Raw genomic sequence first — 23785 nt, 5'->3', positions numbered from 1 at the left:
GCGATCAGGCCACACACTTTCATCCTTGGCTCCAAGAGCTTTTATTTCTGGGGTCCGGGGTGCTGCCTGGCTACGGGACAGACAGGACAGATAGGACGCGGGAGAGGGGACCACAGATTCTCCGGTGGGGGCGGGGGACGGTCAGGGTTGGCCTTGACACTGGCCAGTGTGTGCAGGGGGGGCAGTGGGGCAGTGGACACAGCCAGGGGCGGTCGGGAAGGCCCAGGCTGGTCTGCGAGTTAGGGGGGCCAGTGTGGGAGCCCGGACACCCCTGCGCGGGGCCTGGTGGGCGGAAGGCCAGTGTTCTGATGCTCAGCGGCCCTGAGCCTGAAGCCTCTGCATCTGTAGGATCTGGCTCAGAATCTGCTGCACATCTTCGTCCATCTGACCCTGGGGGTGGGGGTGGGGCGGGGTGGGGAGGGGGCGGAGAGAGAGCCTGGGCACTCCCCGTCTTCCTGTTCCCTCCCTCCCTACCCCTGGAGGCCCGGAAGCTCTCCCCCCACCAGCCTCCCCCTGGAGGCGGGACTCACCTGAATAGCATACAGGAGGTGGCTCCTATACAAGGCCACCACTGCGCTGTGGTCCCTGGCAGCCTGCTGTGGGTATGGGGGAGGGGGGCTCAGAAAGCGGGACCCACCCTCCCCAAGAACATGCCCCACCGCGCCCTGGAGACCCAGAGCCCCCGCACCAGGGTGACAGCTGCTAAAATGCTGAATAATGTTCCTCCCATGCCCGCCGGCCCGTCCCTCTCCCGGGATCCCTGCCCTGTGCCCTCACCTCCAGCTGCTCCTGTAGAGCCTTAACCTGGCCACGGAGGGCCTCCACCTCCGAGAGGCCTGGGGCAGCCGGCTGGTCCTTCAGGGCCTCCTTGAGGCTGAAGACTTCCTTGGACAGCTCTGTAATCTGGGGGGGGGGGCATGGGGGGGCATCAAGGCACCCTGAGCCTGGGCGGGCGTGGGGGGTGGGGGCTTTGGACCTCTCCAGGGCGGCCAAAAGCAGCCTGGCCTGGGGGGCCGGTGGCGCTGGGCCAGGCAGCCACCTGGGTTTGGGTCCCCTCCCTATTCCTTTCTTGCAGGAGATCTCGGGAAGATGACTCAACCCCTCCGAGCCTCAGTTTCCTGCTCTGTACAGTAAGGGTAGTCACAATTCTCACCTTGGAGGGTCACTGTGATTCTGAACAGAGGTTAAGTCTAAACTCTGCCTGGCAAACAACAGGTGCTCAATAAATGCAGAGCTGTACTATTCTACTATGGATCAGAGGTTCTCAACCAGGGGGGCCATTCTGCCCCCAGGGGACTCCAGGAGATGTCTGGGGACATCTGTGGTTGTCACACCAGGGGTGCTTCTGGCATGGAGGGGGTGGAAGCCAGGGATGCTGCTCAGCCCCCACGGCACCCAGGACGGCTCCCCGGTGACCCGTCCTGAGTGTCACCAGTGTGGAGAGGGACAGACCCTGCAACAAATCCACCATAATCTGTACCACAATTTTATTTTCATTTTGCAAGAGGCAGTATTGGGCTCAGAGAGGTCGACTGACTTGTTCAAGGCCACACAGCGAGCTAGGGCTGGGTGACCTGGTGCCAATGCACCTGGGGCTCTGGGAGTCACATCCGCTGTCCAGTGACACGATGTGAGACTTTGAGCCACTCACTTTGCCTCTCAGAGCTTCGGCTTGCTCATCTAGAAAATGGGAATAAGGATGCCTTCTGGCTTTTGGGATTAGAAGGGAAGGAAAAGTGATGGTGTGTGAAAACCGCTCCACCCAATAGCCACAGGCTGCTGTTAGCCATCATTGTTCTGGTCCCAGACCAGAACATCTGGTCCCAAGACCAGAACTTGGGAACCTGGGTTCAAACGCTGCCCGAACCACTGCATGGCTGTGTGACCTCGGGCAAGTGGCATCACCTCTCTGTGCCTCATTTCCGCAAATGGGGACAATAAAAGCACCAATCTTATGGGAAGTTGATATGAGGATTAAATGCGTCGTCCATGTCAAAGGCATGGCAGGGGGCCCAGCATGCAGTAAGTGCTCAATAAATGTTACTGTAGTTATAATTCATAGTTAGAACAGTAGCCCGTGTGTCTGAGTTGTGCCCTCCCTTCTCTGTGCCTCAGTCTCCCATCTGGAAAATGGGATGATCTCCCAAGACTCTTTCATCGGGGACATTCTTGGATTTCCCCCAACCTCTGTTGAGTGGGAACCCCTCAAGTGAGCACAGGAGAAGGGGACGCACCTTCTTGTCCTTTTCCTTGGCCATATCCAGGGCCTCCTGGGCACGGCTCTGGGCCTGGCGTGCCTGCTCGGCCTCGGTGCGGAGCCCCCTCAGCTGCTGCTCTGCCGTGGCCAGCTGGGCCTCGGCCGCGTGACGTTCACTCTTCATGAATAACGCCTCCCTCTGGACCTGCAGCCCAAGCCCATGTGTGACCACAAGGACACGTGGATCCCAGATGCCTGGAACCCAGAGTCTTCTGATGCTTCTGTTCTGGCCTGAGGACAGTCAAGTCCGTTTTGACCTTGAGGACTTTGACTCAGGGGAGTTTGGGGTTCTTCCTGGGCACCAGGCACTTTCTGACTCTGCCAGAGACTTCTGACCTGCTAGCTGTGTGGCCTTAGACAACTGACTTAACTTCTTTGTGTCTCAGTTTCCTCATATGTAAAATACGGGTAATAACAGCCCCCACTTCACAGAGTGATAACGGGGATAAAATGAACAAATACAGGAGATCTGCTCAGAATAGCACCTGGCACACAGGAAGTGCTATATTTGAGTTGTTGTGCTGTCGTCATTACTGATGCTCCTTTCTCATTCTGGGTCGTGAAGGTTTATAGATTTCTTACAACAGGAAAGAAAACCAGAAGACTTTGGACGAAAAGCAAACCCACATCCAAACGATGACTGCATTTTCGCAAAAATACCAAGATCGGAGCAATGTCAGCTTCACAAAAACTGGTCGTGGGCTGGAGGCTGGGAGAACTTTGGCCTTTATAGAAATATTGGCTCCAGGGGAACAAGGATAATAGGTAGAGGTTCTACTAAGTACAGACTGGCTACACTTTAACAATTAAAAAAGAAAAATCAGAGGTGTCTGGGTGGCTCAGTCGGTTAAGTGACCGACTTCGGTTCAGGTCATGATCCCACGGTTCGTGAGTTCGAGCCCCGCGTCGGGCTCTGTGCTGACAGCTCAGGGCCTGGGACCTGCTTCAGATTCTGTCTCTCCCTCTCTCTCTGCCCCTCCCCTCCTCACATTCTCTCTGTCTCTCTCTCTCAAAAATAAACATTAAAAATTTTTTTAAATCTTTTTCTTGGAAAAATAATACTTATGGCTGCCACTATGGATCTCTTATACCATCATATATAGATTAAACTATTTCGTTTTCACGTGAGGACTCAAAAGTATTATGATCTCTGTTGTAGGGATAAGTGAGCAGAGGCATGGAAAGGAAAATGCTCTCCTGACAACAACCAGCGAATGTGGGCTTATTCACATGTTTTGTTATAACACCTACCAGTTTTTTTGGTTTTGCTTTTTTTTTTTTTTATTTTTTTTTAACGTTTATTTATTTTTGGGACAGAGAGAGACAGAGCATGAACGGGGGAGGCGCAGAGAGAGAGGGAGACACAGAATCGGAACCAGGCTCCAGGTTCTGAGCCATCAGCCCAGAGCCCGACGCGGGGCTCGAACTCGCGGACCGCGAGATCGTGACCTGGCTGAAGTCGGACGCTTAACCGACTGCGCCACCCAGGCGCCCCTGTTTTTGCTTTTTTAAAAGAAGAGATGGAATCAAATGTCCACCACCAGGGACAAAAAATATTCCCTGGCCTTAAGAAAAGCAACAATAACTCAGCACCAAAATCTACTGGGCTCAAAATATTAGATGAAATACATCTCTGGGCAGGGGCGCCTGGGTGGCTCAATCAGTCAAGCTTCTGATTCTTGGTCTTGGCTCGTCATGATCTCGTGGTTTGTGAGTTTGAACCCCACCTTGGGCTTTGTGCTGACAGCTTGGGATTCCTGCTTTCCCTCTCTCTGCCCCTCTCCCAGTCACTCTCTCTTTGCCTCTCGCAAAATAAATAAGTGAAGTGAAAAAAAGCCTCTGGGTGTAACATCCTCCTGCTTTCGGGCTTAAGCATTGAGAACGATCATAAAACGACAAGCTGTAAACAGCCCGCCGGGAACCACAGGATGTTTTGAACCCGCGGGGAAGATGGACGTCAGGTAAAACCGTCAGTGGTTACAAAACAAAGAGGGGGCCCCAATCCCTGCCTCACACCATACACACCGTTCAAAGATGAAGGGTAAATGTGACTGGAATTAAAGCAATAACGTTTCTGAGAGACACTGTGACCTTGGGTGCACGGAGGTTTCATACACAAACCACAGAGAGCCCTAACCTTTCGAAAAATGATGGGGCTGGCGGCTCAGCCGGTGAAGCGCCCGACTTTGGCTCAGGTCACGATCTCCTAGTTTGTGGGATCGAGTCCTGCATTGAGCTGTTTGCTGTCGGCACAGAGCCTGCTTCAGATCCTCTGTCCCCCCCTCTCTCTGCCCCTCCCCTGCTTGCACTCTGTCTCTCTCTCAAACGTAAGTAAACATTTTTTTTAATTTAATTTAATTTTTTTTTAATTTTTTTTTCAACGTTTATTTATTTTTGGGACAGAGAGAGACAGAGCATGAACGGGGGAGGGGCAGAGCGAGAGGGAGACACAGAATCGGAAACAGGCTCCAGGCTCTGAGCCATCAGCCCAGAGCCCGACGCGGGGCTCGAACTCACGGACCGCGAGATCATGACCTGGCTGAAGTCGGACGCTTAACCGACTGCGCCACCCAGGCGCCCCCCCTTTTTTTTTTAATTTTAAAAAGAAAAGGAAATCAAAAAAAAGAAAAGAAAAATGATGGGGTCAAAATGGCCCAAAGGTTTTTAAAAAGACACACAACCGGAACCACCCAAGAGATCTGAACGGCTGCAGGGTCGGCCATCCACCTGGAAACGCCGCCGCCGGGGTCAAGGGTCTATAGGATCGAAACCAATGGGGTGGCCACGCCCCGCGGCTGCAGGTCAGACTGCCAAGGCCGGGGGGGTGGGGGTGCGGCGGCCGCGCTCACCTGGAACACCTCAGCGCTGGTTTTCTCGTGGCGTCGTGCCAGCTCCTCCAGCTGCCCCTCCAGCCGGGCCACGTCGGCCTGCAAGGCGGCCACCACGCGCTCGTGCTCCAGGCGGGCCACGCTCCCCGCGCGCTCGCGCTCCAGCTCGGCGCGCAGCCGGGCGGCCTCCTTGCCGGTGGCCACCACCTCCTGCTCCAGGCCGGCCGCCCGGCCCCGCAGCTCCAGGGCCTCCTCCTGCAGCCGGTGGTGCTCGGAGGCCGGCACGGCCGACTGACGCAGGGCCTCGGAGGCCTCCCGCAGCTCCGCCAGGCCCCGCCGGGCCTCCTCGCAGGCCGCCGCCAGCTCGGCCGCCCGGGCCTCGGCCGCATCCCGCGCGCGGCCCAGCTCGGCAGCCACCGCCCGCTGCTGTTCCCCGGCGGCCGTGGCGGTGGCCAGCTGCTCGCGGAGCACCTGCAGCTCCCGGCTCTGCTCCAGCCGCACCTCCTCCCGCCGGGCCAGCTCTGCCCGCAGGCCCCGGGCCTCCTCCTCGGCCAGCAGGCGGCCAGCGCGGGCCTCGTCCAGCCGGGCCGAGGTCGCCTCCAGCTCCCGGAGCCGGGAGTCCCGGACTCGGAGGTCCTCGCGGGCCTGCTCCAGGGCGGCTCGCAGCTGGACCGCGTCCCCGCCGCCGCCGCCGCCGCCGCCGCCGCCGCCGCCGCCCCCCGAGGCTCCGCCACCCTCAGCCTCGCGCATCCGCTCCCGGAGCCGGCCAGCCTCGGCCTCCGCGGCCTGGCGCTTGCCGTGGGCCGCCTCCAGCTCGGCGGCCGCCTCCCGCTCCCGTTGCCGCAGTGCCTCCTCCAAGCCACGGATCCTGGTCTCCAGCTCCGCTTGCAGCTGTTCGGAGGCCTCCGCAGCACCAGGGTGCAGGACGGCGCCCAGGGGGCCCCTCGGGGCTGTGGCCTCCACGTGGGTGGTCTCTGTGCCCGGAAGCTCCGCCTCCACCTCACCCACTCCGTTGGCCTTCATCTCTGCTTCCTCGGCTTTTGGCTTTGTGGCCTCGGCTTCGGGGTTTCCTCCCTCTTCTGGGGCCTCTGTTTCTGCAGCCTCGCCCCCCGTGGATCTTGTTTCTGTGGCCTCGGCATCTGTGGGTTTTGTTTCCGTGGCCTCGGCGCCTGTGGGTTTTGGTTCCGTGGCCTCGGCGCCTGTGGGTTTTGGTTCCGTGGCCTCGGCCCCCGTGGATGCCGCTTCCACGGTTTCATCTCCTGCAGCCCCGTTGTCTGTGGCCTCGGCTCCGTCAACTTTGGTTCCCGGAGCCGTGGTGCCATTAAGCTCCATTTCCATCGGCCCGTCCCTGGTGGTCTTGACTCCCGTGCCCTTGCCCTCCCCAGGGGCCGCCTCCTCTTCTCCAGGGCCGCGCTGTGCTTCCTGTCGCTCCAGTGCCCGCAGGGCGTCGGCGTGCCGCCTGCGGAGCTGGTCAAACTCAGCCCGGAGAGAGTCATAGAGGGCCAGGGGGATGACCTCGGCTGACCCGTTTACCTCCATCTCATCCTTCTCAAAGCTCTCCAGGATCTGGGAGGTGGTAGCAGGGAGCCTGTGGGAGCTTGGGGCCGCGGGGGCACGAGTGGCCTTGCCGCCACCTTCCCTGCCCACAGACTCAGCCACATGCCCACGCTGACCCCCGCCTCCCCCTGGGGACAATCCCTGGGGTCCTCAGATCTGTCCCCACCCCACCCTCCGGTGCCACAGTTTCCCCACCTGGACCTTCTCCATCAGCTCCTGGTTTTGTCTGGTGAGTGCAGCCACTTGCTCCCGCAGTGAGGCCAAGAGCTCCTGGGCCGAGGGGCTTAGCCGTTTGGAGAGCAGAGCCTCGGCCCCTGGTGGGCGCACAGAGTCAGCCCCAAGGGTCCTGGGCCACAGGGACGGGAGCTGGGGGTCTGGAGCGGTGGAGGAGGGCCGACCTCCCTCCCAGCTTCAAACTCTCTCCATGCCTGGGGGTCAAGGCCCCGTTTCCCAGGGACCCCAGGGACAAGGTGGGCAGGGAGGGAGGACGGGGTGGGGCTCACCTGGAAAGTCAGACAGTTCACCTTCCTCATCCTGGAGGGTGGCCACGTCATAGCTCGTGTTCTCCCGCTCATTCTGGGGGGAGGGACGGGGTCCAGCTCGGGTCCTGTCCTCCTCCCCACCCCAAATTCAGAGTGGACAGGGGTGTCCACATCTCCCACACTCCCCCGGGGCATCAGACGGGATCTGTTTGGCCCACGGAGTTTACTCAGTGCCTACTGTGTGCCGTGGGGCTACTCTGGGCCCCCTGGGGAGGAGCGGCGATCAGCCCCGCCGCTGCCCAAACACGCGACCACAGCCCACTGACTGGAGTCGTATGTGCGGCCTGGGTGTGTGGGCTGTGTCCTCACAGGGTCTGGAGTCCACGCTGGGGTCACGTGTCTGCGCGCGAGTCCCGAATCAGGTGGCTCAGGGTTTGTGGGTCTGTGGTGAGCACGTGCGTGTGGCGTGGCCCCCCCGCTTCTCCCGTGTGAGCTCCTGGGATACGTGTGATTTTGTGCTTGTGTTTTAGTCTGGTGTGTCCGTGAATGTTTCAACGTGTGCGTGTCCGCGTGCGCAGGCATGCTTGTGCACGTACCTATGTTTGCGAATGGACGCATTTTGGAGAATACACGTGCGTGTACACGGACCTGTGGCCCTGTCGTCCGCGTGTGATTGGATGAGAAGCGTCTGTTGGGCACACGTCGAGGGTGTACAGGGTGCGTGTGCGATTACGCATTCACAGACGTTTTGCTGTGGTTGCCAGCTTTACGGGCAGGGCCACGTGCGGATGACCGTGGTCGTTCACCTCCGTGCGTACAGGCTACGCGTTTTGGGACGTGTCCGTTTTGTGTCCGGACGTGTGTCTGTGGGCGTGTTGCCTGTGATGGCACGTCTGCGCTGCGTTTGATTGTTGGGAGTGTGGCTGTGCGCGTGTATATGTATTGGTGTGGTTGTCCTGTAGCCGCAGCTGGAGAGGCCCCGCCCACCTCCGGCAGGGGCGAGGCCCCGCCCACCTCCAGCAGGGACAGCCTGCTCTGCAAACTCTCCACCTCGCGTCCCAGGCTCTCCTTCTCTTCCTGTTTCTCCGCCAGCAGCTGCTGCAGCTCTTGTACCTGGAAGGAGGGCAGTGGGGGGCTCGGCCAGCCTCCAGGAGGAGTCGCCGGGGGGCGGCTGGCGGGGCTGGCTCTCCCCACCGCTCCCACCTACCTGTCTCTCCAGGCTGTGTAGGGAGCTGGCCTCTGTCTCCGGCAGCTGACGGGAAGAAGAGGGGACGGGGCTCGAATCCGGGTAGAAGGACCTCCCCTCCCCGCCTCTGCTTAGTAGCCCTCCATCCCGACCGCAGACGTCCGTCCGTTGTGTCACCTCCTGCGCACCCGGCACAGCTCTGCCCCCTGACTCATCACGAAGTATTTATTCAGTGTCAGACCCCGTTTGGGGCCGCTCATTCATTCACTGCCTCACTCAAATATTCGCTCATCCAAAAAATATTCGTCAAACGTCTTCTGTGAGCCCATCCCGGTCAACCATGGCTCTGCTCACAGGCTTATAGTCAAATGGGTGACCATGAATAAAATGTACGTCAGGTCCAATAGCAGTAAGCACTTTGAATAGAAATAAAGGAAACTCAGGGCGCCTGGGGGGCTCAGTCATTTGAGCGTCCAACTCTTGGTTTCGGCTCAGGTCACGATCTCGTGGTTTGTGGGATCGAGCCCCACATCGGGCTCTGTACTGACAGTGAGGAGACTGCTTGGGATTCTCTCTCCCTCTCTCTCTCTCCCTTCCTCCCTCACTCACACATGCCCGCTCTCACTCTCTTTTTCAAAATAAATAAATAAACATTAAAAAAAAAAAGAAAGAAAACATGAAGGGAGCTGGGAAGTGAGTCCGGGGCGTCACAATTTTATATAAGGTGGACAGGGAAGGCGTCTTTGGCAAGGGGTTTCTGAGCAAAGACCCAAAGGAAAAGAGGAAGGAAGCCACAGGAACATCTGGAGGAAGCGTGTTCCAAGCAGAGGGCTCAGCACGTGCAAAGGTCCTGGGGCAAGACCAGGCCTGGCGTGTTGGAGGAGCCACAAGGAGGCCCGTGTGGCTGGAGCAGAGTGAGTGAGGGGGGAGGGAGGGAGGAGGGAGCTAGGAGAGAGAGGGGGAGTCTTCCCCACAAAACTGCACTCCACCCCAGGCTGAGCCCCAGGCCTGTGTCTCTGGGGCCCCTCACCTCCTGTTTCCTCCGTTCCTGGTGCTGTTCCAGGCCCCGGATCTTCTGCAGCAGGCGGCCCCTCTCCTGGCGCAGCCGCACGATCTCCTCGTAGGCATCGCGATCATCCTGTTCCCCCCAACCCGGGGACCCGCCACCTTCACATGAGGCCCAAGGGCTGTCCCCTCCCATATCTGAGCCAGACCTTGTCCCCACGGCCCCCCGCCCGCCCCTGTTCCGCCCCCACAGCCAGGACATCTCTCACCGGCACGGGGATGCTGGCAGGGGGCTGAGGCGCTTTCCGCTTCTTGGGGGCCCCTCGTTTTTCGTGGCTGCACACAGAGTTCTGGGGGAAGGGGTGGAGGAAGCCCGTGGGGAACCTGCCAGCCTCTCACCCGAAGACCCCAGGCCAGCAGGGCCCCGCTATCCGCCATCGACCTCAGCCCTTGCCCTCACTTCCCGTGTGAGCCCGAGCAAGACCCTGCCTCTCCCCGGTCCTCACTTATCCCAGCATAAAAGGGGCCACATCTCCAGAGAGTTCCAGACCTTATGCTTTACTCTCAGCGTCTCTTTGCGCCTCGGTACTTGGTACCAGACCAAATTGTCTACAAGTTCCCTTTCCCCGTGGAGCTGAGATGATATACGGCTGGGAGAGAGAAAGAGGCCGGACTTGCCTCCTTCCCCGACTTCACCAAACTCGGTTCCCTCTACCACGCCGCCCCAGCCCCATGATTTGGCCCCGTCCCCCCCCCAGTGTTCTCACGCACTTCTGAGAGTTATGCTGTCGATGCTGCTATCACTTGGTAACAGCATACCCTGAAGGAAGCATTCATCCCAAACAGGTCTTCCTAGGTCACAACCCTGGGACAGAAGTCCACCTCTTCTCTCCCCAGAAAGCTTGGGACAAGGGGGAAGGTAGCGTGTGCAGGGGGACGACTCATTCACTGCTTAGGGATCCATACCTGAGATGATGCCTCGCCTGAGTCATCCTCTAGGAGGGCAGGGAAGAGAGGGAAGCAGGGTCAGGCACTCTGTTTTAGGGACTCTCTTCCCAGCCCTAGGAAGGGCACTAGCGAGCCCAAGGGACTTACGGCAGGGGTGGGCTCCCAATTCCCCAAGAGTCAGGACTTTTCAAGTAGGACTCGACTACGTTTGCAGCTGCTGATAGGAGGGACCTTGAAACTCTCAAAAGGGGAGGACAGGGGCACCTCCAGGATGGGGCAGGTACGGGGTGCAATTTCTTAGGAAAGGCAAATATCCGAGCATAAGGATGACCCAGGAAAGCAGAGTGGACCCCCCAGATTAGTCTAAAAGCTCCGGGGACCCTCGAAACTGTTCTGAGCAGCATCGGCGGAGGCATGCTTCTATGATGCAGTAAAGAGAGATACCTTGAAACTGTCTCCAGCGGACAAAGGGAAGGAGATTCGCTTTGGCCGGGACCTGGGGGGGGGGGGGGGGGGGCGGGGCGGGGGTGCATACCACTGGGTGGTGAGGGGCGCTGAGCTGCCTCCTGCAGGAGGTGCAGGATGAGTTTGTCTCCCGCCAGGGCGCCGTAGTGGGCAGCATCCTGGCCCAGGGCATCGGTGATGCCCGGCTGGGCCCCGCCCTGAAGCAGCACCTCCACTGTTTCGGGGCTGGCCCCCTCACAGGCCAGCATCAGGGCTGTCCTACCAGGAGAGGGGGCTGCTGAGGAAGCGAGGGCATTCTCAAACCCCCAGGCCCTCCTCCATACCCAGGCTGCGTGGGGGAGGGGAAGAGGCAACTAGATCCCCCACCCGCAGAGGCTAAGAGACTTGCCCAAGGTCACACGGCATACAACGGGCCAACTGGGATGGGAGATACTCACCTGCCCTGCAGATCCTGGTCATTTGCGGCAGCCCCCTGCTGCAGGAGGAGGCGGCACAGATCTGTGTGACACATCTGAGCGGCTATGATAAGGGGCGTTGTACCTGACTGGTGGGAATCAAGGGAAGGATGAGACAAAATGTGAGAGGCCGACCTTGGGAGGTAGGGAAGCCCATACGACTGCCCCTGAACTTCACTCCAGACCCTTTTGACGCTTTTTAACGGGCGCCCGGGATGCCGCCACTTGGTGACAGCGTACCTCAAGTACAGTGCCCAAAAAGTTCCCGGAGGCTCACCCGATCTCGGGGACTCAGATGTGCCTTGAAAGAGCAGAGGATTTCTGAGCAGGAAATGCAACCGCCAGCCGCTGGAAAAAGAGGGAGGGTAGGTAGGGCAAGGTTTAGACATTTTTTTGGAGGGGGGGGCGGGCCTTCTGCCTGGTGTGATTCTTATCCCTTATTTTGTGACAGAAGTTCCTACCTTCCCTGGGAGGGCAACAGCAAAGGTATGCCTCCCTATTTTACAGATGAGGAAACTGAGGCCCACCCAGGTGCACGGTCAGCCAGTAGGGTAAGAGACAGAGCTAGGATCAGGTCTGCTAATTCCCTGTCCCAAGTTCCTGCCACATCCCACCATGGCTCTTTTTTAAGGTGGAAGTCTGGACTCTTTTTATGCATTTCCTCTCTTCGCTTTAGCCAGCAGTACGTGCCTACCATGGGCCAAGCCTCATACAGGGACTGGTAACGTTCACTGGAGGGATCAGACGTCAGCTGAGCCTGGGCAGGCTTCCTGGGGTTTGATCTGGGTTCTGAGTCTCGAAGGTGAAAAGGGTAGAGGTTTCTTAGGAGCCGTGAAGCGAGAAACAGCCTTGTAAGGTCAAGGAAGGGGGAGACTATGTGTCCAGAGCCGCAAAGGAGGAAGGGTTTCATGCCATCACTAGAAATGTCAACAAGAGGGGCGCCTGGGGGGCTCAGTCGGTCAAGGCTCGGGTCATGATCTCACAGTTCATGAGTTCGAGCCCCGCGTGGGGCTCTGTGCTGACAGCTGAGAGCCTGCTTGGGATTCTCTCTCTCCCTCTCTCTCTCTCTCTCTCTCTCTCTCTCTCTATCCTTCCCCCACCTTCTCTCTCTCAAAAAAGAAAGAAAGAAAGAAATGTCAAGAAGACCTATCTGATTATCTGCTGTGTGCTCGAGGGGGTACGGCATTTGGTTTTCTGCTGCAATCCCAGCGCTTAGAACAGAGCCTGACACATCGCAGGAACTGAAATATTTATTGAATGAAATAACCGGCTGAGCTTCCACAGTGTGACCACTAGGTGGCAGCACACGCCAACTGCCCGGAAGTTTCAACCCACGATTAAAACCCCCAAAGCAAATCCCAGCTTATTCTGTGTTTCCAAAAGGTCAGGCATTTCTTGAGTCATGAGCGAAAGTCATTCCCTGATCTCATGGGCATGGTGGACAGAGGCCGGGTTGGGTTCTGGTTCAAGCGGGCGGGTCCCTTGGCCTCCCTCAGGAAGGAGTTTGCATTCAATGACTATGAACTATGCTTGGATCTTTGCCCTTCCTGAGACTCCCTAGGAAAGTACATTCTGGTCACTGTCCTTACCACCACCATCGTTCTCGCCCAGGCCTGGTGCTTGGGGGTCAGACAGCCTGAGTCTTCCCCGCTTTCTCGTGGCTGAGCCTCAACCACCTTGCCTGTCTGATGGGGTGACTGGGGCTCAAAGTGTTCCTGAGGATTAATGCAGAGCCCGGGGACTCGCGCACAGCAGGGACTCGGTGAGGAAAAAGGAGGAAGGAGGCAGAACGCTCACGGCCAGTCCCCCAGGACCTGGAGTAGAATAATCCCAAGCCCAGCACCCTCTGGGTCATGGTGGGCAGGGCAAAGTTGGGCTGCACCCACCTGCATGATGCAGGGCTGTCCATCCACTGCTGTCCACGATATCCACGAGGCAGGACGCCTGGGGAGGGAGGGGTGTGGGTCGTTGGAGGCTCTCCAGGAACTGGGACCCGCCCCTTCTTGGGCTCTGCTGTATTTCAGGCTCCCTACCTAACTATCTCTTCCCTCCCCTGTGCCCGCTCCGCGGACCCCACCTCCTCATGGACTCCCAAGTGACTCTCTTCGCTTTTTCACGAAATTTGGTGACAGAGGGACTCATTGGGAGGTCAGGAGCAGCTGGGGGCTCGGGGGCTTGACGAGAGCTCCGAGAGTGGCTGTAGCCACCACCTAGGGTTTGAGGAGAAGCTGGGGCTCAGGAGATACCTGGTGTTGGGAGCATATCTCGGGTGTGTGAAGTATCCGGACACTCAGGGAGTATCTGGTTGTCCAGGGAGTAGCTGGGGCTCAGGAGCAAAGGAGGCTAAGACACACCCAGGATTCAGGGAGTATCTGGTGGTGGGGGGTCCGGTTCAGGGAACTGCTAGACGTCAGGGGTAGCCAGGGGAAGGGAGTATCTCCATTAGGGGAGTATCTGACACGAGGGGGTAAATGACCTGTAGCAGCTGCTCCAAGCACTGTGGGTGCCCATACTTGGCCGCCAGGTGGAGGGCATTGTAGCCTGAAAGGCAGGGAGGGTTCGCTAGGGTTCCACATACTCAAGGAGCTTCTGGTTGCTCCCCAAATCTGTGTCAACTATCTGCGAGGACTTTCTGTGTCCCGTCAACGCCCCAAACCCCAAGTACTTCTCCAAACCGTGCTACTCCCCGTAGCTGGAGACTCTCCAGGGGCCAGCTAGTCTGTGTCCCAGACATTCTCATCTCGACTATACTCCACACCCTCCCACTTCTCAGGCCCTATTGCCCCAGCCACGGTCCACGTCCCCAGCCCCTCCTCCCCATGTCCCCAGCCACCCTCCGTGCTGGACAACATGCAGCTCCAGCCCTGTCCCTCGGAATCCCCGCTGTTGCGTATGCTCCCGCTAATCCACAAACCCTTGCTATCCCACGGGCGGCCTGTGCCTCCTACGATGTCCCGAAGTTTCAGCCAGGGCTATGCTCCCCCCCTAGTTACTTCCAGAGCCCCAGCCACTCCCTTTGGCCACGCCTTCTGTATCAGACATTCCCTCAGAGCCCTCGTTAAGTCATACACCCAGACTCTCCTTTGGTTCCAGCTCCTCCCAGCTACCCCTAAACCCCAGCTACTCCCCATACGTCAGATACTACCTCCCCCTTCCCCCCCCAATTCTACTTGTTATTCTCCCGTCCCCAGGTACTTCTCAAGCTCAGGGAATCCTCTGTTCCAGCTAATTCCTCTGCCTTCACCACTCTCTGAGTCCTGGCCGCTTCCCGCCCACGAGCTGTCGACTCACCTTGATTGGTGACAGCTACAGAGTCTTTTTTCTTGTTCACTGCAGCCTGACAAGTCCCTGTGCCTCCCGGGGTGGGGGGCACTGAACGGAACCCCCGCTTTTTCAGCAGGTCGCTGAAGCCAGGGAGCGGGACCTGAGTGGACCTGCGGGCTGAGCCCCCGGTCTGAGCTCCTCATCCCTCCCCCGGGGCCCAGCAGGCAGTACCTGCCCCATCGGTGCTCATGACGTTGGAGCCCTGTGCCAGCATCACCTCTAGGCAGCTGGCTGCTCCCCGCATGGCAGCCAGGTGGAATCTGGAGGTCGGAGGCCAGGGATCAGCTGCAGGATGGCCGCCCCTCATCCCTCCACCCCCAGGGTGTGGGCACTCACGCGGACTTGCCCTCGGGGTCCAGCTTCGTGGGCACCAGCCCCTTGCGGGTGATGAGAGCGGCCACCCGTGCAGCGTCGTCATTCTCCACCGCCTGTAGCAGTCGCTCATCACTTTTGCCCCACTCCTGGCTCTACAGGGCACACCCAGAGGAGAGTGGGGCCAGGCGATCGCGGCCCCCTCCCTGCTCCCCCCTGGCCGGGGCTCCAGGCTTCACTGCCTGCCCTTGGGCACTTGCCTGGCGCCTGCCTCTGGCGGCCGGCTTCGGGATGGGGCAGGGGCCACAGGGCGGGCAGGAGCCAAGGTCAGCGGGGCTGAGCCGCAGCTGCAGGGGGAGGTAGTCCTGGGCGGGGGTCTGAGACAGCGTCCCCCAAGCCTACATCCCCCAGCGTCTGCTCCCAGGTCCATACGACAGCCATCACCATCATTGTCCCATTAAATCCCCCCCCCCCCCGCATCTTTCCAGAAATTGTCCCCAGCCAGCCCTTTAGTGAAAGCCACCTTTCCAAACATCACCCCCACCTCCAAAATCTTCCCATGGGAACCCCTAAAAGGGTCCCTTTAAATGTCTTCCAGAACCATCTGTCATCTATCCTTCTTAAACTGTCCCTGAAATGCCACAATTGTCCCCTAAATGTCCCAAGATCCGTGCTCTAAACAACCGTAGCGTGAAATACATTCCAAAACGTCTTCCCCAAATTTCCGAAGTGTCTCCAAAATCATCCCCCCAAATGACCCCAACATCTGGCCTAAAAATGTCCTTCCAAAAATATCCCTCGAATGTTCTCTGAAATTATACTCCAAACGTCACTATATTTTCCCGAAAATGGTTCCTTAAAACATAGTCCAAATTATCCCCTCAAATGAACTCACCCCAAACGGGTCCCCGAAACCGTCCCTCCAAATGCCCTCTACATTTTCCAGTGTCCCCTTCTGTTCTCAAAGCTGCCTCCCCAAACATCCCCATGTCTCCCCAAATATCCATCCCTCGACCTCTGCCCCCCTCCTCCCGCACCCCCCCTCACTGCCGGTCCTTCCCGGGTCTGGGGGCGGGGGTCCGGTCCTGGCCCAGCCAGGGGCGGGGAGGGGCGGGCAGGGAGGGGAGAGTTAGGGCCCGAGCCCCGCCCGCTCCCGCGCCCCCTCCCCTGGCCCTACCGCGCAGGAGGCGGCGGCGCACACGCACAGCTGCTTCATGGCGGCCAGGGCGCCAGGTGCCCGGCTCGGTGCTCCGGGAGGCCACCGGGCCGGAGCGGGGGGTTGGGAGGGGGGCCCGAAGGGAGGGACAGGAACGCCCGCGGGAGGGGCTGGAAGGGGCCGGAGAGAGGGACAGGGGGCCGGGGGGGAAGGGCTGGAGGGGGCCTGGGCGGGGCAGGGGGCGTCGGGCGGAGGGAGGGGCCAGAGGTGACTGGGGGGAGGGGCTGGAGGGGGTCTGGGCGGGGCTTGGAGGGGTGAGGGTCCGGAGTGCCCGCGCGCCGCGCCCCCTCCCGGAGACCCCGCCCCCAACGGTAGGGGTCGTGCTGGGGAGAGGCTGGAGGAACCGGGAGGGAAGGGCTGGAAGGACCCGGAGGGAGGGGTGGAGGCCTCCGGAGGGAGGGGCTGAAGGGGCCCTGGGATGGGGCTGGAAGGGCACGGGGGGCGGGGCTGGAGGGGGTCTGGGGGCGGGGCTGGAGGGGTGAGGGTCCGGAGTGCCCGAGCTCCACCGCCCTGCCCGTGCGCCCCGCCCTCTCCCGGAGACCCCGCCTCCACGGTAGGGGTCGTGCCGGGGCGGGGCTGGAGGAGGCCGGGGGCGGAGCTGGAAGGACCCGGCGGGAGGGGCTGGAGGAGTCAGGGTCCGGGGTGCCCGCGCGCCCCGCCCCCTCCCGGAGGCCCCGCCCCCACGGTAGGGCTCGTGCTGGGGGCGGGGGGCGGGGGGGGCTAGGCTCTGGGGGCGCAGTGCCGCCCAGGCACTCACTACCTGACTTTCCTGCCGCGAGGGGGATGCGGCGAACGAGGCCCGCCTCCCTCGCCCCCGCGGGCTCCCACTGGATCTCCAGGGATCCGCCTGCGTCGTCTCCGCCTCGTCTGAGCTGGCTGCGGGTCGCGGGTGAGTCCGGCCTGAGCCCTCTCGGCGGACGCAGCTTCCCACTGCTGCCTGGCCATCATTCATTCCCTCTTGCACCCGTGGGACCCAGCAGTCTGACGAACTTGAATTTGAATCCAGGGCCCTGCACCGCGGCCCCTCACATTTAACGCCTGTGCGACCCAGTCAAGGTACTTACCTGCTTTGGACATCGCCTTCCTCATCTGGAAAATGGGGTTCAAAACAAACAGTAGCTACTACACGGGGTGTTAGCCAGAGGACTAATGAGGTACTCTGTGCAAAGCCCTCACTGGTGCCCGGTACGCGCGATAAACACGGATTCGTTCGTCAAAGGTGTGCTTGCGCCCATGTGCATGTCTAATGCTGAATCCTGGGACACAGGCCATAGTAGGTGGTCAGTTAAATCACTGGAAAGCAGAGTGGACACAGCTCCTCCCAAGGGGCTGGTAGGGTCTGTGTTCGCTGGTTGTTTTCTCAGACTGCGAGCCCCCTGACCGCAGGGCCAGGCTGAGGCCTCCCTGGCACAGACCTGGCACCCCGGGGTGGGGCGGGACAGTTGATAAACGTTTGCTGAGTGAATGAATGACTCACAAGGCCCTCTGGGCCATGTGAATTTCATTTACTGACTCTACTTGTCCTACCGGGATGCCTGGTGCTGCACTGGGCCTGGCGCCCAGTGGTGACCAGACAGATGCCGCTGTTATCACTGGAGTCCCTGGGGAGACAGGTACACCCATGGATTGATGAACCAGGGTGATTGGGGCTGCGATGGGGGCAGTCCAGGCCAGCTGGGAGCTCAGAGAGGACTCCTGACCCTGGGGAGTCTGGGAGGGCTTCCTAGAAGAGAGGGCATCTGAGCTGAAACTTAGAGGACGGCCAGGATCCCCCCGAGTTAGGGGGTGGCAAGGACAAGATCACGTTCAGGAGGAATCGTGAAGTTATCGCTCGCCTCAACCAGCCCAGTTACCTGTGCCCTGATCCAGGACCAGCTGGATGAGGGTCATAACTGAAGGGTAGGGCAGAGGAAGAGGGGTGTCCCTGGGAGGAGGGGGAAACCAGGAATGTGGGACATCAGGGGAGCCACTAAAGGTTCCAAAATGGCCCACCATGTTGATGTGGCTGCAAATTCACAAAGGGGCCAGCAGAGGTGGGGATGGGGGGGAGGACACAGGGATGAGAGGGGAGAGTAGGGGTGAGTATAGCGATGGCCTTCTGGGACCTGAGTTTAGCAGCAGTGACTGCAGACAGGAGGAGGGGGCTTGAGTCCAGCTTGGTCATGTTCTGCACACTGTGTGACTTTGGCCTAGGCACGCTCCTTCTCTGGGTCTCAGTTCCCCAACCGCCAGATGGGACAACAGACGGCATAAAGCCGGGTTCCTCCACTCAGGCACTGCGGGCATTTCAGGGCCAGATCGTTCTCTGCTGGGGGGCTGGCATGGGTGCCGTGGGGGCTGAGCAGCATCCCTGGCCCCCACCCACTTGAAGCCAGGAGCACCCCCCAGTGCGACCACCGCAGATGTCCCCAGACGTGGCTCGGGAGGCAAGATCTGTCTGGCATTCTTCTTAGACACCTTTGCACAGGAGGAAGGAGAGGTGGGGCAGGAAGATGGAGGGTTTGGTAATAAGCAGTTGGGGAGGGGTGGGTGTTGAGGGCTCCTGTCTCTCGCACCCAACCCACCAGCCAACCCTGCAAACTCGATCAACGCACCCAATCTTGCCTGTGGGCCAGCCCTGTCGCTGGAGGCTCCATCTGGGGATACCTCCTCCCTGGTCTCCTAGCCCCTGCCCTTGTCTCCCAGCTTCCTAAAAAGCCCCAGTCGGCTCCCATCTTCCTCCTGCTCAAAAGCCTCCACAACCTCAGTAAAATCCAGACTGCTCTCAGGGCCCAAGAGGTTCTACAGAAACTGGTCCCCGGGACCAAATCCCAGCCCCCCTCCCCCAGTTTCCTGTGGCCCAAGAGCTAAGAATAGTTTTTACACTTCTAAGTGGCTGGGGGGAAAAAAAGATCAAAAGGAGAGGCATATCTTGTGATGTGATGCTTGACAATGACATGAAATTCACATTGCGTGTCCATAAATAAAAGTTTGCTTGGGGCGGAGCCAGGCCCGTCCATTCCGAGCAGCCAATGGCTGCTCTCAAGCTGCATTGCCAGAATTGAGGTCTGAGGGCCCTTGAAGACAAAAATATCACGGCCTGGCCCTTCACAGGGAGAGTCTGCCCACCCCTGCTCTACACAGTACCCCCTGGCAACTTCCTGGGCCCATCTCCCCTCCATTTCCTCCGGTCAGACCCATCACAGTGGCCTCCTTTCTGGTTCTGGCCTCGGCGCTCACAGTGCCCTCTGCCTGGAGCACCTTCCCTCCCCCACGGTCTACAAGGCCTCTTCCTCTCCTACCGACCGACCGCACTGGGCAGCACCCGAAGAGGGTTTATTAGCAGTTTTGTTTTTTTTTTCCTCCCTGTTCTTCCTAGCTGATGCCACACTGCGAACCTTCCGAATACATTGTTTCCCTTTGGTCTAACCCCGCCCCCTAGGATGTCAGTTCCGCACCGGCAGGGATCTTTGTCCACCTCAGTCGCTACTGTATCCGCAGCTGATACAGGTAGGGATTTTGCAAGGCCTGGTGCAAGATGAACATGCGGGGGGCCTCCTGTTCAAAAATCATTAAGAGTTTCAAGATGGCGAGAAGAGAGCAGTAAACCAAACTGGGGCCCTTCTGAGTGAGGGTCTGCGAAGCTGGCCCTCATCTCCAGTGTCTACAACAGGGCCTGGCGCATAGTAGGTGCCCCATCAATGTCTGTTGAAGGAATTAAAGAAATAGTGACCCTGGGGAATGAACACGCGAGACAGACTTTCCAGGAAGCCTTGAGGAACTGGGGATCTATGGGTTTCTAGAAACTCCAATCTTCTTGCTTGTGGGATTTTTCTAAAACTTGAAATAAGGGAGAGGCAGGGGGGGAAGCCCAGGACTAGGCTCACGGCTCCCAGTTAAATTCCATCTTACAGATAGAAAAACTGAGGCCCGGAAGGGTTCCAAGAAGGCTCAGAGCGGGTATCAGGATGTGTTGGGGCCTTGGAGAAAAGGCTGCTATTAAAGAAGCGGAGGGGGCGGGGGGCGACTGGGTGGCTCAGTGGATTGGGCCTCCCACTTCAGCTCAGGTCAGGATCTCACAGTCTGTGAGTTCGAGCCCCGCGTCGGGCTCTGTGCTGACCGCTCAGAGCCTGGAACCTGCTTCGGATTCTGTGTCTCCCTCTCTCTCTGCCCCTCCCCTGCTCATGCCCTGTCTCTGTCTCAAAAATAAATAAAAACATTTAAAAAAATAATAAAGAAGCAGAAGGGGCCGGGTGCTTGGGTGGCTCAGTCAGTCGAGCATCCGACTTTCACTCAGGTGATGATCTCACCGTTCGGTTCCTGAGTTCGGGCCCTGCATCAGGCTCTCTGCTGTCCGTGGCACAGCCCGCTTGGGATCCTCTGTCCCCCCTCTCTCCCCGCCCCTCCTCCGCTCACGCTCTCTCTCTCAAAAATAGGCATTTAAAAAAAAAAAAAGCAGCAGCAGCAGAAAGAGTGGGGAAGGACTGAGCAAGAGGGTGGTGGCTGGACGGTGTCCTGAGAATTGGGAATGAAAAGCCCCCAGAGACAACGGGGGGGGGGGGGGGGGAGGGGGAGGGGGTGTCTGTGCGTCTGCAGTCACGAAGTCACGGGTGTTTGCTTTCTTCCCTCAGGGGAGCGGGCAGAACAAAAGCTGAACTTGACTCCAGCTGTCTGCCCAGAAACTGGAGCCTCCGGTGGAGGGAGGGACAGCGAGATGCCCGGTGGGGGGGATGGAGCACAAGCTTCTCCCCCTTCCGCCCCCCTGCCGCCCTCCCGCCCCTCCCGCCTCTCTCCGCAGGCTCCTCCCTGCCTCCCAGACACCACCCCCAACCCCACACACCCGGTCTGAGGTTTCTAACACCTGTCTGCCCTCCACCACTCACCCCCATACCTGTGTGAGACCCCTAACACACCCACTTCCCAAATGAGGAGTCTGGGTTTGCTTTCTGTCTTTTTTTTTTTAAACTGCACAAAGTTTTTGAAGCATTTGATTTTGATAGAATTTGCCTTTCGAAATTAAACGATTATACGCTTTGGTTTACCACCGGCTACAACATCTCAGGAGTTCTTGGGGGGTAAGCGTGAACAGTCCAACTTAGGAACTGACTCCCAAACAGGATGAAGAATTTTAGGATCCTTCCACAATGAATCAGGCTGACTCCGGGCCACATTTGATAGGGGCTAATGAGCCATTTATTCCTGTCTCTGTGTCTCTGTCTCTGGGTCTCCCTCTCTCTCTGCCCCTCCCCTGCTCGCACTCTGTCCTTCACTCTCTCAAAGATAAATAAACATTAAAAAAAAAAAAAAAAAAAGATAAATAAAACCCAAGCTAGGTGAAATAAATAAAAACAAATCCACTGACGTTACATTTGAACTTTTAAAAATTAAATGCAAATAAATGAAAGGAAAAGGGACGTTAAGCTTAATAACTAACAAATGAATAAGGTCAGTTGGGAAAACTGAGGGGGCCACAGGGGACTGGTGACAGGCCCGCAGTCACCCAGCTAGTCAAGCAGAGCCAGCTGACCTGGGTCTCTGTCCTGTGACTGGGAGAGGCGAATTAACCTCTCCAGACTTTGGTTTCTTCCTGTGGCGAGTGTGAAGTCAAACGTGACCAAGGCCAGGCACGAAAGGGTGTTCTAAGCCTAGATTCTCTCAGTCTGTGCCCTGGACTTGGGGGAAGGGAGTCAGGGAGGAGTGAGTAGGACTGAAGACAAAGCATCTCTCCCGGGGAGTTCCCGGTCCAAGGAATGGCTGCATGGGGAGCCAGCTCGGGCCCACCTCAGGGCCTTTGCACTGCCTGCTTCCTCTGCCCGGGATGCAATTCTTGGAATATGTGCACGCAATTCCCTCCCTCTTTCCCTTCTAATCTTCGCTCGAATATCAGCTCCTTGCTGAGGCCTTTCTTGACAACTTGCTTTAAAACTGCAGCCATCTCCCCTGCCCTAGATGCTCCAGTCCCCTTTCCTTTTCTTGGTCTCTGTGGCCCCAAACATGCCTTTTCAGCTGTTTATCCTGTTTAGTACCCATCACCCCCCACTCAGCTGTCCGCTCCACCGGGGGCAGGGATTTCCTCAACGCCCACCACAGCGCCTCCTGCAAGCATTTGCTGAACGAACCCCTCAAAAGCAAGAGATGGGGGTCCCCCAGGCAAGTGAGTCCTCAGAAAAGCAAGCGGTCACTGGAGCTTGGGAGAATGGAGATTCTTCGGGACAAAGCAGAGTGTTACTGAAGCCAAACAGGGTGGGGGCCGTGGAGGGTCGGACAGGCAGCGATGCAGGAGAGGGCTTCCTGGTGGAGGGAACAGGAGGGGCTGGAAACTGAACAGGAAGCAGTGGGGACATGAGGACAGCAGGGGGCAGTAGACAGGAAAGGGAGGAGAGGGGACAGAAGCCAAAGGGGGGATTTGAACCTGTGGGTGGTGAGGAACCACAGGAGGGTCGGAGCAGGGAGGGGGGTGGCCTGGTCCCTACTGAAGCCGCCAAAAGGATGCGATGAGGGGCAGAGGACAATGCTCCAAAGGCCCAGGGGCTCCTCGGCCAGGCCCCGGGGCACAGGGGCCTGAAGATGGGGGGCACCGAGCATCTCAGCGGCCTCAGACTCACCTCCGTCTTCTTAAATCGTGCCCGCAGGGTCTTCATGGCCAGCGTCTGGCGTTTCTCCTCAGCCCACGCCACCTGGGAAAGCACCAGAGTGGGGTGGGAATGAGGGACCCCGTGAGCAGGAGGGCCATAGCATATAGTAGGTGTGCAGGAAACGCACCTGCTGAAGCAGCTCAAGCCTTTTCCAGTCTCCAAGCTCTCATCTGTGTGGTTATTCCTGCACGGGGTGCCCGTTTTTCTCCATTCTCTCTGGTAAGCTCCTATTCACCCTTCACAGCCCATTTCCAAAATCCCGTGTTCTGATGAGCTTTGCCTGTCGTCCACAGGCCGAACTCTAACTCCCCCAGCTGGGTTCCCCTACCCCTAGTTGGGTCCCTTCCTCTGCCCCAGCCCTGGCTTCGTAGGCTGGAAGTGGTCTGGGCTGGTACCCTGGGGGCCAGGCCCGGAGCTGAGGCCTCTTAGCACAAAGGCTTGTTTGGGATTCCTTCCTCTTTTGAGTGGGATTTCTTTTTTTAAGTTTATTTATTTCGAGAGAGAGAGGGAGGGAGAGAGAGAATCCCAGGCAGGCGCCGCGCGGCCAGCGTGCAGCCCGACGCGGGGCTTGATCCCGTGTACTGCAGGGTCGTGACCTGAGCCAAAGTCACGCGTCGGAGGCTTAACCAACCGAACCACCCAGCCGCCCCGAGTGGGATTTTTTGAAGGCATGTCCCACACCCGTCCATCCTGCCTGTGAATTCCCGAAGCCATCCTCCCATCTGTCTACTCACCCATCCATCCACGCCCCCCCCCCCCCCCCCCCGTGCATTCATCCGCACTGTACTCACCCCACCCTTTCTCTTCTGCCTCTGTCTCAATCAAACCTAGAGCAGGAGGTAATAAGAGAGCCAAGGGGAGTCCACAGGTTGCCAGGGCAGGAGGGAAGCCATGGGCTTGGGGGACGAGAGTGGCTTTCTGGAAGAGGGGATGATCTATAAAGCAGGACCTAGTGGCCAGGCAGGAGGCTGAGCAGGGCGGCAGCCGTTAAAAGGTAAGTGCCCTAGAGAGTGCAAAGGCTGGGAAGTGGAAGTGTGTGTGTGTGTGTGTGTGTGTGTGTGTGTGTGTGTGTGGGTGTCTGGGTAGCTCCGCAGCACAGCTAGGACATACACACACACCTCTCCTTTCTCCCACAC

The 23785-nt window shown here is 58.7% G+C and overlaps 1 protein-coding gene across 3 annotated transcripts; it reads right to left on the bottom strand.

Moving 5' to 3' along the window:
- Positions 1–103: 103 nt before the first annotated feature.
- Positions 104–23457, bottom strand: ANKRD24 (ankyrin repeat domain 24). Of its 3 annotated transcripts, XM_047825999.1 has the most exons (23): positions 23441–23457; positions 22777–22833; positions 22620–22691; positions 15080–15166; positions 14844–14974; positions 14679–14767; positions 13660–13724; positions 13070–13127; positions 11461–11531; positions 11166–11272; positions 10799–10986; positions 10282–10310; positions 9585–9665; positions 9341–9448; positions 8332–8376; positions 8139–8237; positions 7146–7218; positions 6838–6956; positions 5107–6651; positions 2235–2402; positions 778–903; positions 531–596; positions 104–390 (listed from the first exon to the last, which is right to left on the bottom strand). In XM_047825999.1, exons 3-23 carry the CDS (start codon positions 22653–22655, stop codon positions 313–315), a joined length of 3369 nt encoding a protein of 1122 aa, XP_047681955.1. In that variant the 5' UTR covers positions 22656–22691; positions 22777–22833; positions 23441–23457; the 3' UTR covers positions 104–312. The 3 variants fall into 3 exon arrangements, with proteins under 3 accessions (XP_047681955.1, XP_047681943.1, XP_047681951.1); XM_047825987.1 differs by lacking the exons at positions 14679–14767; positions 15080–15166; positions 22620–22691; positions 22777–22833; positions 23441–23457 and having other exon boundaries at positions 14844–14968; XM_047825995.1 differs by lacking the exons at positions 13070–13127; positions 13660–13724; positions 14679–14767; ... (3 more) ...; positions 22777–22833; positions 23441–23457 and having other exon boundaries at positions 10799–10981; positions 11461–11519.
- Between the last annotated feature and the right edge of the window lie 328 nt (positions 23458–23785).

Source organism: Prionailurus viverrinus, chromosome A2 (assembly GCF_022837055.1).
Source record: "Prionailurus viverrinus isolate Anna chromosome A2, UM_Priviv_1.0, whole genome shotgun sequence".
In the NCBI taxonomy this organism is placed as follows: domain Eukaryota; kingdom Metazoa; phylum Chordata; class Mammalia; order Carnivora; family Felidae; genus Prionailurus; species Prionailurus viverrinus.
The sequence above is the reverse complement of the archived record's forward strand: the minus strand, read 5'-3'. Positions and strand labels throughout refer to the sequence as shown.